This window comes from Podarcis erhardii (genome assembly GCF_964252035.2).
Source record: "Podarcis erhardii genome assembly, chromosome: 16".
Classification (NCBI taxonomy): Eukaryota; Metazoa; Chordata; class Lepidosauria; order Squamata; family Lacertidae; genus Podarcis; species Podarcis erhardii.
The window spans coordinates 12,293,505-12,311,130 of NC_138514.1; the positions used below are offsets into that span (position 1 = coordinate 12,293,505).

The window sequence follows — 17,626 nt, forward strand, 5'->3', positions numbered from 1 at the left end:
AATAAATAAATAAATATCAAGCCCCACACCAGAATAAATGCGATGAACCAAAGAGAAAAAAGCACTCAGCTGTACTTCCTGGGCCCTGAAATGTCCAGATTATTTTGCAGACTGTAGCAAACACTTTCAGGCTCCTCTGGCACATTTGCTGTTTTGCAATTTTGGGAAATTGGGAGGGTCACTCACCCAGGGGTTTGCTCCCCCTTCTATTTCAGCCTAGCTAATTAGCAGCAGCTATGATGAAGGGTGCTGACATTTGCCCTGACCCTCTCTTTTTGCCAGTAGAGCCTGCCAGATTCCTACGGGGGATTTTCAGTGTCTGGACTGGTAGCAAGCAGCCTCCAGTCATGATAGTTCATTTTCTTGCTCTAGCAATCCTCAGGGATACTCAGAAATACGTTCATTAGCAACAAGCTTGGTCTGCAGGTTAACTGAGAGCTAGAGATGAAATGAATGCATTTCTGCATTGAAATGGAAACAGTTATGGGGCTTCCATGTTCCCAGTGCTATCATGACCTGAGAGCAGCAGCTGAATGAGCATTCCAGTGTATGCAAAAAGGCACATTCTTTGTGGTTTATTAGTGTAGCAAACGGAATCGGATGTGTAAGAATAGTCACCCAAGTGACTCTGGTCAAAAGCGTTGGCAGCTGGTTCCGCGCAATGAAGGAACATGTGCAGAGACGGAAAGCAGAAATGGGACAAAGAGGAAGGATTGCAAGAAACTGTGATACCGGAAAGGAAAGAATTGACAAATTTTTTTTAACATGCTACATTTCTGAAGGTATTACATCCATTTTCCGGCTTAAAAAGACTAAAGCAGTCTTAGGCTACATTAACAGGAGGATAGTGTCCATATCATAAGAAGTATGTAGGTATTGCATTTTTATCCCACCATTTTCTCCGAGAGCTCAAGGTGGTGTTCATGGTTTTCCCCTTCCTCATTTAACCCCCACAACAACCCTGTGAGGTAGGTTAGACAGAGAGACAGCAACTGGCCCAAGGTCACCCAGTGAACTTCATTGGTGAGTGGGGATTTGAATCCTGGTCTCCCAAGTCCTAGTCCGACACCCAAACCATTTCACTGCACTAGCTCTCAGTCTCATAGTAATAGTACTGCTCTACTCAGCATGTACTCTACCCATGTCTGCAGTCCTGGGTCCAGTTTGGGATGCCACATTTTAAGGAAAATATTGTTGAATTGTGTCCAGAGGAGGGTGACCAGGGTGATGAGAGCTCTGGAAGACAAGTCCTTATGAGGAAAGGATGAAAAAGTTGGGTGTGTTTAGAACAGCAATGGGGACTCTCCATAGGAATTCTGATTTGGTCTACAAAGCCATTTACACTGTGCCCATCTATACTGGATGTCTTACGTGAGGTCAAGTGTAAAGGTGCTGCTATGAGGAAATAAACAGGAGCCTTAAAATGCTCTCCAGATTGTTTCTTGGCAAACAAGGCAGACCAACTCAGGAACTGCCAAGCACAGCTGATTCCTGCAACTGAATCTTCCTTTGCAGCCCGGTATAAGTTCAGAGGAATGAAGGAAAGGAATTGGGATCATACTGTAACCCATTATTTCATTTGGAGTTGGGTCACTTGGCACCATGGGCACAGGGTTGGGGGTGGGAGAGATGAAATTGAGAGGGAGGCATAATACCAGCATTCAGGTATCTGAAGGGGCGTCATGCAAAAGATGGAGATTTGTTCTCTTTTGCTGAGAGGCCAGGACTAGAACCAACAGGTGGGAACTGCAGGGAAGCAGATTTCAGCTAAAAATCAGGAGATACTTTCCTAGCAGTGCAAACTGTTTTGACAGTGGAGCAGACTGGCTCAGGAAGAGGTGGGCTTTCAGGCGCTGGAGGTATTTAAAGAAAAACTGGCCAGGCCTCTTGTCAGGGAAGCTGTAGTTGCTTTCTGCACTAAAGCTTTATTTGTATATTCATGTAATCAAAAAATTATACACTGCTTGATTGAAAAACCATAACAGCAATTCAGAGCAGTTTACCAAAAAGAAAAAAAGATCCCAAGCAGGTGGTTGGGTAGATCAGGGCTTCCCAAACTTGAGCCTCCAGCTATTTTTGGACTACAGCTCCCATCATCCCTAGCTTGCAGGACTAGTGGTCAGAGATGATGGGAATTGTAGTCCAAAAACAGTTGGAGACCCAGGTTTGGGAAACCCTGGATTAGATGATCCCTGAAGGTACTTACCAGTTCTGTGATTTTATGGTTAAGGCTTCCATTGTAATTATGAGGACCACCTTGGCAACTACCTTGGGTAGCCAGGCCCAGTCAGGTTTCCTAATCAATGACACAGTTAAAACCACCCAGCCTTACAGATCTGCAGCATGGACAAAAGAAAGGGTTTTGCCAGATGCCTCGCAGCCCATGTGGAAGACGCCAGTTTTTTCCTCACTGCTGAGCTGTCTTCCTAGAAATGTTAAACTTCGGCATGACTTCTCACAAATTTCTACTGAAAAATTCTTTCACCATTTCCTTCCTGCCATCTGCATCATCCTTCTTGCTGAGCTGTCAGAAAGTTTAAAAGGTTATCAACAGATTTTTGCTTATTGGATAAATGCTTGTAATTAACAAGCAAGATCTAATATTGTTCCATACTTAAACCTGAACCTGAGGTCGAAAAACAAGCACCCCATCTGTCATCCATCAATCAAGAATCTCAATGTTAAGCAAGATACATTTCACATATTGAGAGGCAACAAAGAGTTCTGTATTGAGGAAACAAAGGATTCCATACTGAAGCCGTGTGGAGCATCTTAATAAGTTACTAAACCTCCTCTAACAGTGTTATGAATTGGAAGGTGTTGAATAGTATGGCAAATTCTGCATCTCCTTTCCTGTAGGCAGAACTGGCTTCGCGTGTCTGGGCTCTCACAGCAGCCCAGCTGTGGGGACCACCATGGGGCTGAGATGAATTGTCCTATAGTATGTATGTGGCAATAGTTTGCTCCCCCTCCCCACGAGTAAAAAGAGGACATGTCCAATCTGCTGCTGTGACTTCAGACAGCTTGCTTCTAGTGCACCTGGGTTGGATTTCCACCAAAAGAACGTGACCACATGAATCAAGTCCAGGACAAACAAACAAAAGCGAAGCCTTTGCCAATCCAGGCTGGACATCTGCTTGATGTGTCCATTTCCATGTACTCTTGTGCCATTAGGGATTGAGTTGGGCTTTATTTGGACCTACTGTTTTCTCTGAGGGCTGGGTTGTATACATTTTTATCCATCTTATGTCTGAGAGCCTCTCCCTTGGAAGTGGTCCTGTCCAGTATGTCCATAATTTGTTGTTGTTCAGCTTTGCTCATTGGAAATATAAGAGTCAAACAAATATTCTCCCCAGTTTGTCCCTTCCCACCCATCTTTCGCTGGGAACATCTATGCAAACCTTTCTAGCAAACTAGCATTTTTTTGGCTTCTAGGGTGAAGGCAACCTTCCTTTTTCTTCTTTGAATATCACATAGTTCTTGTGATGAGCACAGCTGAATTGTCATGGGAAGCCAGTTCTTGAAAGTCTTGTGCAAGTTTCCCAACAGGTCTATAGCTGGAAGGTGCCTTTGTTCCTAGGTATGCATATTGCTGATTTTTCCTTTTGCTAGCGTTACTATCTCTGGTCTACCCCAGCTCCACCTTCTGAGATATGCTCTCCAGGAATCACCCTAAAACAGTGCTCACCAAACCCAACAAGCCCAGAAGGGATACCTTGATTAACAGGATCAATGGTGTAGAGCAGCCTTTCTCAACCGGGTGGCTTCCAGATGTTCTTGGACCACAAGCTCCTTGCCATGTTCTGGTGGGGCTGGTTACAGATAGGTAGCCGTGTTGGTCTGCCATAGTCAAAACAAAACAAATTCCTTCCAGTAGCACCTTAAAGACCAACTAAGTCAGTTCTTGGTATGAGCTTTCGTGTGCATGCACACTTCTTCAGATACACTGTGGGGCTGATGAGACTTGCAGTCCAAAACATCTGGAGGAAACCAGGGTGGGGAAGTCTGGTGTAATGTATTATGCTGCCCAGCCTCTTAACAGACAAGGTAATAACAGAATGTTGTCCGTTTTCCAGCTCCTGGATTGCAAGCCAGATTCATCTTTCAGGGTGGGAGCTCAAACCTGATGGGTGTAGCAGAGTGTATGCAAGCAAAGTTTGATAGGTGCTGGTTTGGGGGCTTCATGGTGCTGTTGTTGCTTTGGAAATTGACACCACTTAACACTGTGCTTGTTTCTGTGCCCTTGTAATACCTGCTCAGTAAACTGATTACCGGTACTTAAAAGCGATTGCTATCTCCTTGAGAAGAAACTTTGTAAAGCAGGCGTGGGAAACCTTTTTGTCCAGGTGGGCCAGATCTTTACCTCTCCCCACCCCAAAGGTCAACTTTGACAGGAGAGCAGGGCCGCTCACCTATCAATTATATGATGCCAGGAGGTTCACAGGTGGGTGTTCTGTCAAAGCTTGCTCACGGGGTGGGGAGAAGATAGTGATGGTGCAGGATTCAACTCCCCATGCACGGGGAGCCCAGTCCTACCTTTTGCAGAGCACAAGTGATCCAACTGTGCCTCTACCTACCCCACATCTGATGTCTCATATGGTGCCAAGAGTGGGGCAGGTGGACATGGTTTGTTGCCAGATGAGAAGACCTTGTGGGCCAAATTTGGCCTGTGGGCTGGAGGTTCGCCACCCCTGCTGTGAAGGCTCCCTGGGGCATCATTTGGCTGTGGCTGATCTCTCTGAACTTCCTTCCATTGACCAGAACTGAATGGTAAGACATCTTTCAGGTTTCACATCCCATTATGCCCTCCTATGCTATCCAAAAACCAATTTGTGGTTTTTACACCTGTAATTTATTGCTTAACTTTATGGCGTATTCTGTCATTTGATAGGACTTATGAACTTGTGGCCTGATGGGAAGCAGGATTAGGTGGCAACCACACCATTACCTTTTAAGACACCATGCAGAAATTCCTAGAAATTGATCAAGAAGGAAGAATGTAGACTACTCTTCTTTGATAGCAATCTTGTCTTTACAATTTCAGAGATAAAAACCACTGTGGTTTACCCAGCAACGGAGAAACATCTTCAGAAATATTTGCGTCAGGAACTGTGTCTCATCCAGGAGACTGGGGAGGATTACAAAAAAATTACTCTGCCTTTTGTCGAGTCGCAGAGCTTCAGTATTCAGGTATGGAATGTAACCACTCATTATAAATCTTTCTCAGTACGGTCCTTATTTGTGATCCAAGCAGATGAAAAAGTGGGTACGTCCAAGACCTTGGGGGAAAACCCAGTGAAATCGTGGGTTTTTCCTTCCTTGACACCCCACACTTTTCACACACACACCCCAAAGTTCTACCACAAGCTATTTATGAATCTCCCCTCAATTCAGAAAAGATGGGACAGTATGAGGGAGAGCTCTTGTTCAGAAGCAGAAGCCTAGACATCACTTGGGTGAGACTTTAATGAACTGTTTTTAGGGATATCTCACTGAGTTTAGCAAGCAGACTTTGTCTGACTCAGGCTTTTCAGACAGGCTTTTGTGACTCAGGCTTTTAGAGGAATAATTATGAGTACTTAACAAGATTTAGCAGTTGGTTTGGCTTTTTTCTTTTTCTAATGGATGTAATTTCATCCGGCTTCTGGCAATATTCAGTATACAGTAGGTTTTGTTTTGTTTCCTGATATATTTTCCCACTTGGATATGACTTCTGTGCCCTCTGCATTGAGCAAGAGACCATGGGTAGATATTTAGTGCACAAAAATTGTGATTTTTCGCGAAGTCTGTATCATTATTTTTATTTTGTTTATGCTTTTTATAGCCTGCCTTTTCTCCAAGGTCACCCAGTGAGTGGGGATTAGAATTCTGGTCTCCCAGGTCCTAGTCCAACACCCTGAACACTACACAACACTGGCTCACACATGACTAAATAGTCAGGTCTCTGCCTTTAGGAGCTTACAGTTGCAATAAGTGGGAATCGGGAGAGTGTTTGGGGGAAGGAAGAGGAGAGGGATAAGAGAAGATGAACATGGGCTGAATATGAGCAATGCAATCCATTCTGATTTGGCTGAGAGCTAAGAACTTTAGGGAGAGGTGGGGCTTGAGCTGGGGTGGAAGAAGGGAGAACGAGAAAGTAAGACAGGGACACCAACAGCAAATATTCCACTTGTCTGTAGTGGTAGCAGTCGGCAGAGGGGCAGCACTTCCTTGACCACTTATCACTTGCATCACTGTGGTTTATCAGGAAGGGGATGGGCAAGGAGGAGGAGAGATCAGGAGCATTGGATTGGCTCTGCTTGTGCATTTGCACCTCATTGCTGTCTTCCTCCTGATAACCTGCAGCGAGGTCAACACAGCACCACTGACAGCTACTGGGCAGGGGAGAAAGCGCGGCCCACTCTGGTGGCTCCTCCTGTCTCAGAACTGTGGCTCTCATTGGTTGTTCCACCTGTTCATATACCCATCCTCCGAGTGTGGATCCTTGCAAAGCCAAGATGTCGCCATCTGAACCCAAGAGGGAGGTATCAGCATGTTCAAGGGTGTGTGTGTGTGTGTGTGTGTGTGCGCGCAACCGCAGTCAGGTGAGCATGTTCAAGGACCACAGAATGCTGGCTGACAGGGAGGGGAAACAGAAAGCCCTTGGGAATAGGGGCTGAGATGGAGTATCCTGGAAGGGAGCGTAGCTGGCTGGCTGTAACTGCACAAAACCCCCCTGCAACAATGTTTTTGTAGATCCCCGTTCGTTACAACAGTCATTAACGTCACATAAGCTGGTACCTGAATTCACTTTTTTATTTTATTTCTCCTTTTGTTGTTCTTTCTGCAACAAGTTTCTTAGATTGTGAAGATTTGTGGGTTGTTGTTTTTCCCCAGGACAAGGCAGGGTGAGGGATTTGTGGGGAAGTTGTGGGTGGGATCAGTTAGCGCCTCCATACACTAATAAGTTTTCTTCCCTTTCTCCTTAAAGACTAAAAGGATGCAAACATTTGAGTGTTGTAGGAATAAGGCAGGTGGCTCTTATGGGAGAAGCGCTTGCTGATTGCGCCAGGGGGAGCATAATTGTTTCAGAAATGCCACATCGCTTTGGCACATGATTAATTAATTAGTTATTATTTGCACAGAGTTTTGATGAAGAAAGCCACATCTACGGCTAATTATAAGTGGGTTCTTTGATCTGTCCAGACTCCTAGCCCCTGTTCCATTGTGATTTTTGCTGGCTACTGCTGCCTCCCCAATCTTCCACCGCTTTGTAGTTCTAGCCCTACAAGTATCTTCTAAAGACCTTTGCAGAAAAATCTTTATAATAATAAATGTGCAATTATTGCTTGTTTAATTCAGAGGATCTATATCCCCCCCCCCATTCCGACCTACTCTCATAGAGATGCTACATTTTCTTGCACACAAACTTAAGTATTTTATTGCTAGGAAAATGTGGAGAGGGACAAAAAACATATTTCCCTCTCTCTCGCTTACATGCTCCCCATGGCTAAATGCAGCGTCACTGTTGTGATATGTTTCTAATTATTTACTGCTGCAAAAGTCTATAATGGAGTTGGTTTCGCAGTCGCCAAATGTGCTCTCAAACATTGCTTTCCTTATTATTTTTGTTGGGATTTTTTTGCAACTATACTTGTGGCAATTCTTATAGTGTTTACTGATGCTAATTCACAGCAGGAAACAGCCTCCCACAGAGAGATGGGCGAGTGCTGACACTGGAAGTGACATCAGGCTGCTCAGACATTGGGCTCTGTGCACCCCCCCGTTCAAGGCCTGTTCCTCACATTTCTGTTTCAAGTCCCAGGAATGGAGCAGCCTCCGTGTGTGTTTCTCATTAGGGGACAGATGCAAAAACAGTTCACATACTACAAGTTTAGTTTGGGTGGCCGGTGGTTCGTCGCCAAAAAACAGGGCGAAAGAGGGCACAGATGTGCGTAAAATTTGCCTGTCCTAATTTATATGTAAATATGAAGTTCAGAAATGATTACTTTCCTTTAAATATGCAGGTAGGTAAGCAATAGCTTTTATTTGTTTAGCTATAAGCCATGACAACAGAAAGCAATATATATATATATATCTAGAGTTGAGCTACAAATCTAGCTCTTACTTTCCTGTCTAAGAGGGCAAGTAAAGAAACATGCAAAGTATCTTAGTTTTCATTATCAGGCAGAAAGAGAAAAAAAGCACTAGGTGTAACGGAGCTCTTCTTGCAAATAAACCCCGGCAAATATTTTCCATGGAGATCTTTTATAAAGTAGGCATTGAGTAAATACACTGGACCCACAACTTATTTTTGGGGGGTGCAGTTATGTTCCAGGGGTAACATCTAAAGCCAAAATTGTATATAGAAAAACACATTAGGTGCAATGGCAGGTGGGATTGCCAAAGGTTTTTCCCCCAGATGCCCATCCCCTTTCAAATGTTGTTGTTGTTGTTATGCCAAGTGCATAAAGCTGGATGCACACAAGTTAAATGTGTGTGAGTCGTGGGTCTGCTGTATATCGAACAATATTTTTACATAAAGTGCTGTTCCAAAGGTGGTTCCGTATCACAGCCATTTAAATGGAAATACAGTTGCACCTGCCACCATAGTGGGAAGCAAGACTGTGACAAGGTGACCCTTATGCCTGCCTAGTCTGTGGTCCAGGTGCTAGTTGTTGACAGACCAAAGTCCCACCTCTCCCTTCTTGGAATCCTCTCTCTTTAAACCAGCCTTCTGCAATTCCCCTTCTGACTCAAGAGGCCTCAATTTGATCCCAGGGTTAGGACTGGCACAAAGCCCCTGGTCATTACTGTTTTATTTCACAAACAATCTCTTATTCCTCCCCACACACTGCACTTAAGCAGTTCTCTTGCAGCAAAGTCAATTTCAAGGATAATCCCTTTCCAAACTCTCTTGCACGGGAGTGCTGCAATTGTGCTTCGGAAACACGCTGTCTTAAGAATCTATTCAGTGTGGGGGTTCTGCTTTCAGATACGGCAGATACATAACCCTTTGGAGGAAGGCAAATACATCCTCCCCACTAATTCATCTGTCCAAGAGGGCAATGATGGCACATGAAGAGAGTAATTCCCTCTTGCCCCTTAGCTATTGATCAGGGTCCTGACACATGACATTTGATTGTTTTGTGGATAATTAACCTCAAATTTTATTAGCTTTGAAATCGTTTGGCTCTTTCCTGAATCCAAATTCAGTTTTTATACTTGTAATGAGGTTTCCACAAGCAAGAGAACAAAACTATGTATCATCCATCCATCTATAAAATAAATATATAAACAGCCTGGGATAGAGAGATGCATTATTTGATGTTGACAATTTATCATGCTTGGGTTTTCCCCCCTGTGTTTCTTATTCCCCTAGTGGGTATACAACATCCTGGAGAAGAAGGCTGAGGCTGATCGAATAATCTACGAAAACCCGGATCCTGCCCATGGGTTTGTTCTCATACCAGATTTTAAGTGGAATCAAAAGCAGGTTAGTTATGATTTTTCTTTATCCTTTGGAGGGACAGCTGCTATCTTTAATTGTGGGGGGAAGATAATATTCCAGAAGATGGATATTTTTACCTTTACAGCTACACCTTGAAAGGAAACCTAAGCAGAGCCTTGCAGGATCAGGCCAGAAGCCCATCTAGTCCAGCATCCTGTGGCCAAACAGATGCCTATGTGAAGCCTGTAAACAAGGTTATCTGGTTCTTTTAACCAAAAGGGCAGAACAGCTCTTTGCTTTTATAATCCCTTTGAGATAGGCTGCTTCAGGGTACAGTAGGTAGAGGGGATTTCAACAATGAGAAACGGACTCGTGGGGTGTGCTTGTCCTTCATAGGAGAACAGGGATCCTAGGAATTAAATGAGTCTCCCTGCTGATGATCTGTGTAATGTTGGAGGACATGCGGTTTTGCATTCAGTGTTCTTACCCCACCCTTCAGCCTCTTGAGGACATTACATGAGTCCTGACTTGAAGCTCTACTCCCTTTCCCCTGCTCTTTTGGAACAATGCTTTGCCATCTGTAGAATGAGACTTCTAAAAATGCCTGTTTACAGCTGCCTGAATTGCAAAAAAACTTCTTTATATAGAGCAGCATGCAGTACCAGATATGGTGCATTTTCTTTTTGTTGTGTAATGCACCAACTTCCAGTAAAAAAGAAAGAAAGAAAGAAAGAAAGAAAGAAAGAAAGAAAGAAAGAAAGAAAGAAAGAAAGAAATTTGACTGTTACTATGTTTAGGAAGTGGTCATCAGTATAGATACCCATTTAAGCTCCCTATAGTAAAAATGAATACAGTGGCAAAGGCTAGAAATTTGACATTTTGGCATTCTTAGGATCCTGACAGATCTAACAGAAATATTGTTTTTATTTCATCTCCTACGATTTCTGTTAACGTTTGACTTGCCAAAGCCTCATTTTCATAATCTGCAAGCTTGGATTTGCAGCAATACTTTTAATTGACCAAATTAATCATTCCATTCCTGATAATGCCTGAGAGCTTTTCACTCTGCCTTAAGGTATTATATAAAAGGACAGTTCCCCTATAAACAGCTGTACCACCGGAAAAAAGGTTGCCTATTTCTAAAATGCAAGTGATGAAAAAGCATAACTTGGTCTTCTCGATCAGAGAAGTTCACCATGACCAATCGGCACCTTTGCACGCTCAACAAACAAGCAGTCATAAGCTTGGGTCCTTTATATCATAGAGATCATCTCCTTTATGCTTCTTCTTCATCAAAATCATTTTGGTCTGCTGAGAGTTTTGTTGTTTTTTTGCTAACATTGGCCTCTAGACAGTGATTGCACCTCATCTTTGGTTTTTCCTGCCTCTAACTATTTTATTTTTAGGGACGTGGGTGGCGCTGTGGGTTAAACCACAGAGCCTAGGACTTGCCTATCAGAAGGTCGGTGGTTCAAATCCCTGCAATGGGGTGAGCTCCCGTTGTTCGGTCCCTGCTCCTGCCAACCTAGCAGTTGAAAGCACGTCAAAGTGCAAGTAGATAAATAGGTACCGCTCCAGCGGAAAGGTAAACGGCGTTTCTGTGCGCTGTTCTGCTTCGCCAGAAGTGGCTTAATCATGCTGGCCACATGACCCAGAAGCTGTACGCCGGCTCCCTCGGCCAATAAAGTGAGATGAGCGCCACAATCCCAGAGTCGGCCACGACTGGACCTAATGGTCAGGGGTCCCTTTACCTTTAACTATTATTTTTACACACACCTGCTGCTGCTTTTTAAATTGGTTTTGAAAGGCTTTTGTGAGTAGCAAGAGACACAGCGTACAATGAAATCCGTATAATGAAGGTGCCAGATACAGCTCTGCGGGGAGGGAATTCCAAAACCTAGGACTGCCACAGAGAATGGCCTCTCCTGGGCAAGCACACCACAAGCTTCTGAGGGGGTGGAACTACCAAGAAGGCTCCACCCCCCATTGCTGATCTTAACACTCAGGAGGGTCTGTAGGGAAGGCCACAGTCTCTAAGTCATTTGGGGTTTAAAACTCTAACATGAGCACCTCAAATTGGGGCTAGAAACAAACCGGTGACCAACGTAACTGCCTTGAAACAGGGGTTATGTGACTTACAAGTGGAACCCCAACCAGTAATCTGGCTGATGCCTGTTGGACCAGTTGAAGTTCCCAAGTCGTCTTCAAAGGGCAGCCTGTCCTGGCTCCCAGTTGCTGAAGAACAAGAATTCTTTCAAAGGGCTTCCATGTTTAGATTGCTGCAATGCATGTGCAAATCGCTGGCATGCAGCACTTCAGGCAATGCACATAATTAATCCTACCTACAGCTGCAACAAAGGCAGTTGATCCAAATCTCAAAGCTTTAGATGTTGATCCAACACTGGCACACCCTCTTGGTATCCTATATATAGGAATGGGGCAGGCTCAACATAGTGCAGCAACAGCAAGCATTTCTGCAATCTCCTTCTGTGCCATCTGTTCTCGCCGCCTTTGGCGCTTCCTGGATCTAGGTAACGGGGAAGTTGTCTCTTCCCTAGGGAGGCAGATGGTTCCAGCAGAATATCCCCGGAGAGGCAGGGCTACAACCAGTGTCTGATGCCACCAGGGTAGGTGGCACGACAGGCACTGTGGAAGTGTCAGAGAGAGACTTTGACAGCTGAGAAGGAGGTGGGATGAGGCAAGAGAGCAGGTTGAAGGACATACATCCTGGATATTCACTGTCAGGCTGCCCCTATTCTGGCAAAGTCTTCCACATCCCGCTGGAGCCCTTCCCTGGATGCTTGGCAAACCCTCCACCTGCATCCTCCAGACGCGAACAGCCCATGGCGCAGCCCCACATAGAGCACATTGGAGTCAATCTCTTTATTACAGTCAGTGATCAGTATTCAGAACGCATTGCAGTAATCCAGTCTGGGAGTTACTAGAGCATGGATTACATAGCCAAGTCATTTTTCTCCAAAAGCTCCCATGGCTTTCTGAGCTTCCAGTTGACAGGGGAGGATCCAGAAGAATTTCAAAAGCAATCCTAATACAGTAGGGTTTTGAAACATACTCCACTGGGGAGTTTTCCCCAGGATGGGTGGGGGGCCTAATTGGGAAAGGCAGGGGACTTTATTTCAGGCCTTTAATTATTGGAGGGACAGCAATAAGTGTGGGGTGGGGGGTGCACCTTGACAATCTGAAATTCTTCAGAGGACCTGTGACCTCAATAAAAGAAGAGCAACCTTGGAGCTGATGTTATTTGAACTGTCAAACGATCTCTATAAGCTGTTTTCACGGAAGCTGCTTGCTAAACAAAGCAACAGATGTTGCCGGGTGGAATTAGAAGACATCTCGCCCAGACCGTGTGTTGAGGTGGGATCCTAGGGGATTAGTCCACGTCAATCAAATTAATAATTGTACTACAGAAAAAAGAGATTTATTCCATCCAGGGGCCTGAAGGGCAACCAAAGCGGCCAGTTCTGCCATGGCAGGATGCAGGTGGCCCATGGTCCAATGTCCAAACCATGCCATTACTGTGTGGGCTTGGGCCAACAGCCGATCCTGAAGCTAAAATAGGAAGGCTGTGTGGTGGAGATTCAGCTGGAGTACTTACTGAACTCTTCCCAGAGTAAGGAACAGCTTGTGCTCAGGGATGTGTGTACTTCGTGCTAAGAAAAAGAAAACCAGCAACATTCTGTACCAGGAAAATATCAGTTCTGTGACTTGTATAAATTATGGTCAATCACCCCAGATGCAGCCTATAGAATGCTGTCCCCAATTAAGGTCACTCGATGCCTTCCTTGCAATCTTTTTGGCGCCAGACAAAGAGGTTACTTTTCTTTTCCCTGGATCTTTTTAGTAATATTTAGCAGTTTTATTAGTTTTCAACACTGGCACAGTTTTTAAGGTAGGAGCTAACATCTCCTAATTTTTGATGGTTGTAATGTGGCCATAGGGCTTGCTACCTTTCACTAGAGGGACTGGTGTAGGCGATGCACAAATCTAATGAGACAATGATGTAGGAGGAGGTCAAAGCCCCACCATGAAACACTGAAAATCCATTTCAGCTACTGATCTGGATTTCAGCAGCCATTGCTCATGCATTGCTGGTTCAGACTACAAGGATGAGCCTTCAATGAGCTTTGAGCTTGTTCACTCTCTTCCTCTCATCCCTACATCCCCCCATTCACAGACATCACCTCTCTTCTTTCCTAGTAGACCATCATAGGAGATCATCTCAGGCAGACAGGTGTCAACCATGACTGCTCATATAAGAAGTCCCCAATCCACCTTTGTAGGAGTGAGCAGCAGCCCAGTCAAGAAATGGGAGGGACAGAGAACAGCAGCTTTCACGTTGGACTAATGAAAAGCCCTTGGATTTAAATAGCCCAGAGGCAGCTGTTTTCGGCTGCTGGAGGAGGGATGAGGAGCAGAGCCCCGAGGGTGTCATTTCTTGACACCACTGAAGCTGCAAGGAGGCTTTGGGGCCTCTGATAAGAATCTCCCCCTATCATCCCAGCTTTTTTCAGAGAAAAACCTGGGGTAGAGTCACTAGGTGTGACCCTAGGATCTCCCAAGGAGGGGCTAGCAAGAGACCCACTGAACCAATTGGTCCCTAAGTAATATAGCTCTGGGAAATAGACCATTGGGGTACCACAGATCTCACAAGCTGGGGTGATTCTGTTCACAGAACTGTTCCATCTTACTGGGGCCAGACTGAATTCCCGGAATCTATAACTGATTTTACTGGAGAAGACCCCAGCCTGGAGAAAGGTTTGGGGAGAGCTTGCTATCGCTCTGATCGCTCAGGGAGAAATGGAGCCTGTTTTGCCCAGGGAATGGACTGTGAGATTGGATCTGTACAAAGAACCTAAACTCAATAAATAGCTGAAGTTTCTGTACTTTAAGCTATCTTGCTTTTAACTGGTTCTTCCATTTTGGCCTATTCCCAATAGGGCCCGTGTGACTGGCTTATACTTAGCTTGAGGCAAATAGTAATGTTTTGCGTCATATCAGCCAGTGAACTATGGTTTGTGCTTCCCTTGGAAGCCAGGGTTTGATAGTGGTTTCCAAACCTGGTTTGTAGAACGCATGCGAACCATCATAAGTTAGTTTGAAACGGGGGGCTTTCTCAAACCAGGCAAAATGGCTGATCAGGCAAAACAGTATATTGTGATTTGCTTCCGACTAGGAAGAGAACAAGGTAACCGCCATTCAGTGGGGAAGGGAGAAGGGGAGAACGTACCAGATTCAGGGCATAATTAGAACTTCCACTGGGAAGGTTTTGTGGAGTGGTGGAAGGAACCACAGCCACAGCCAATAGCCTCGTCATTCATGGTGGCTGCAGCCACTGTGGCAGCCAGTGGGAGGCCAGCTCAGCCCGGAGAGCTGAAGGGAGGACCAAGGTGCAATGTAGGAATTGGATTGCTCTGTAAGGCTTTTTGAAGGCTTGTTGAGGACCTACCAGGGTGAAATAAACAGCATTTGCAGTAGCTGTAAACTGCCCCTCATTGTGGACTCAATCTGGGCCCAACATATTATTTTATTCTGGCTGGAACGTGACCAATCTGAACTCTGCAAAGGGTCGTCTCTCACACTACTCAGACTTAGCTGCTGGTTCATTGCTCTCTCAGCATGACTAATTGTTATCCTGATTCCAGTGCAGAGCAGCATGCGGTCAGAGCTCCAAAACTCACCTTGGATTGTTGCCAGTTCCAGACTTGAAAGGGTGAGAGGTATTTTTAGTTGCAAGCACTTCTAAGAATTCAAGTGCTTGAGCAACAGCTGGAAGCTCCACTTCTCTTTCATGTATGTTTCTAACACTTTGCATAGAGACCGCATTCCTCATTTGTGTCTGATTTGTTTTTTTAAGAAATAACCAAAAGAGCAATTGCATTTGGGTGGTTTTAAAAATAGTTATTTACTTTAGTTTAATGATGATGATGATGATGATTTTATTATTTATACCCTGCTGATCTGGCTGAGTTTCTTCAGCCACTCTGGGTGGCTTACAGGTATAAATAACCCCCTTTATCCCTTGGGCTCAGACCAGTTAACAGGATTTTGTTATCCCATTTGTTATAGGTGGGGTGTCATGATCTTACAACTACAGAAATTGGGGGTGGGGGTGGGACTGAGGACAGTGGGGCATCAGAGTGGAGGAACTGGGGACAGTGCCTATGCCCAGGGCTGACTCCTGAAATCCTGGGGAGACCCACATTTGAAAGAAGAGTTCACAGATCCTGCACACTTTCTGCTGGATCACGTTGATGGCCTCAAATGTAGAAATCTTCTGTCAGTGCTAAAAGACTTCAGCACCTGAAGTTTGGACTACACATGGTTTGTTTGTTTTTTGGGTTTTTTGTGAAACACAGCAAAGAACACACACCCCTCGGGTAGTTTTCACAGTTAGTTCCCAACCCCCTCAAGCTGCATGAGGCCTTTAGCATTGCACATTATGTCATCTGCAGCCATTACTCCACCTCCTACTCCCCAGGAAAAGTATTGTGCTCAGAGGGAAGGCAACCTGTCCCCATCCATCCTCCAGTGAAGGAGCAGAGACTTCGATGCTTGTTTTCCTCTTCCTTCCCCGTGCCTTTTTTCCTTTTGTATCGTGTTGGTTCGATTGTGAACTGCAAGCAAGGATTGTAGGAACACTGTACAGATATATTTTAATATCTCTATAGCACTAAGAAAATTTTAGGTAGTTGATGTGCTTAACGACAACAACAAAATGTTGCCATGTCATATACAGTGGTTCCTCGGGTTACATACGCTTCAGGTTACAGACTCCGCTAACCCAGAAATAGTACCTCGGGTTAAGAACTTTGCTTCAGGATGAGAACAGAAATCGTGCTCCGGCGGCACAATGACAGTGGGAGGCCCCATTAGCTAAAGTGGTGCTTCAGGTTAAGAACAGTTTCAGGTTAAGAACGGACCTCCAGAACAAATTAAGTACTTAACCCGAGGTACCACTGTACTTCTGTTCCTGGTTCAAACTGCCCCATTCTCTTCTCCCTGGCAGCCCCAGTCCCTGTTTTCCTCCTACCCCTTCCAACAGTCATCAGCATTCTGTGCCTACTGAGCATGCACAATCCTCATGGTGCCATTTTGGAAATATATCTATGCTCCATTTTGAGATTTTAGGGGGGGGGAGGGAGGGAGGGATACTATCTCAGTTACATTAAAAACTTGGATTTTTCCATTGAATTATTTGGACGGCTCTTTCCCTGGGAATACCCAAAAATAGATTCTTGGTGTTTGAGCCAGGAAACTGGATGGTTCTCCTTGCCCTTGTTATATCTATGTGTCTCGTCCTTCCTCCTCCTTTTCTAAAAGTCTTAATCTGCCCCTGCTCAAAACCCACTGCGAATTATATAGATTAACATTCAGAGTGTAGCCATTGTACGTAGAGCTTATATGCCTACTTGGCTGCACATCAAGTGCTTTAGTGTTCGATTTCTAAACCTGTGTTATGTATACATCCAATTTCTATGGTTTTACTTTCCAGTCATGCTCCTCTGCCTCTGCATTGCCGAATAGCTCCCAGGTGGCTTAGTCATTTGTCTCCTCCAGCCACCATAAGATCTTTTTGCTTAAAAAAGAAACCTCCCACCTGGTTTACAGGTGTGTGCCCCACCCCACTTTCTTAAGCCCTCTTCGGGAGTTACTCTGATTTGGGAATTTCACATATATTTGGGCAGGGGACTGCAGAAAGAAGTGGGATAGCTTTTCCCCCACCCAGTCCTTGGTCCTCTGCAAGCTGGAGGGCAGCCATCTGAAGCAGGGAGTCTGCTCTACTCATGGAGGCTTCCTGTTCAATGTAGATCACTGGAATGTTTATTATTACAGTGGTACCTCGGGTCCATACGCTTCAGGTTACAGACTCCGCTAACCCAGAAATAGTACCTCAGGTTAAGAACTTTGCTTCAGGATGAGAACAGAAATCGTGCGGCGGCAGCAGGAGGCCCCATTAGCTAAAGTGGTGCTTCAGGTTAAGAACAGTTTAAGGTTAAGTATGGACTTCCGGAACGAATTAAGTACTTAACCCGAGGTACCACTGTATTATTATTATTACATTTATATTCCATTTTTCCTCCAAGGAACTCCATACACTGTCCTCCTCGGCACATACTCTCTGACACTTATCTCAAGTTATGCCCCTGGGTAGGTACTGTATGGCATAGTCTACAA

At 44.8% G+C, this 17,626-nt stretch overlaps 2 protein-coding genes across 3 annotated transcripts in view; both read left to right on the plus strand.

Annotated features, from left to right (window-relative positions):
• Window positions 1-17,626, plus strand: part of FOXRED1 (FAD dependent oxidoreductase domain containing 1) — a 233,671-nt gene that overhangs the window by 79,680 nt on the left and 136,365 nt on the right. The gene's annotated exons all lie outside the window — the stretch shown is intronic.
• Window positions 1-17,626, plus strand: part of DCPS (decapping enzyme, scavenger) — a 64,652-nt gene that overhangs the window by 36,585 nt on the left and 10,441 nt on the right. For both annotated transcript variants that reach the window (XM_081844463.1, XM_081844462.1), the window contains exons 3-4: window positions 5,045-5,190; window positions 9,362-9,475. In XM_081844463.1, the coding sequence (XP_081700589.1) occupies window positions 5,045-5,190; window positions 9,362-9,475 (260 nt within the window). The remainder of the gene's footprint in view (window positions 1-5,044; window positions 5,191-9,361; window positions 9,476-17,626) is intronic.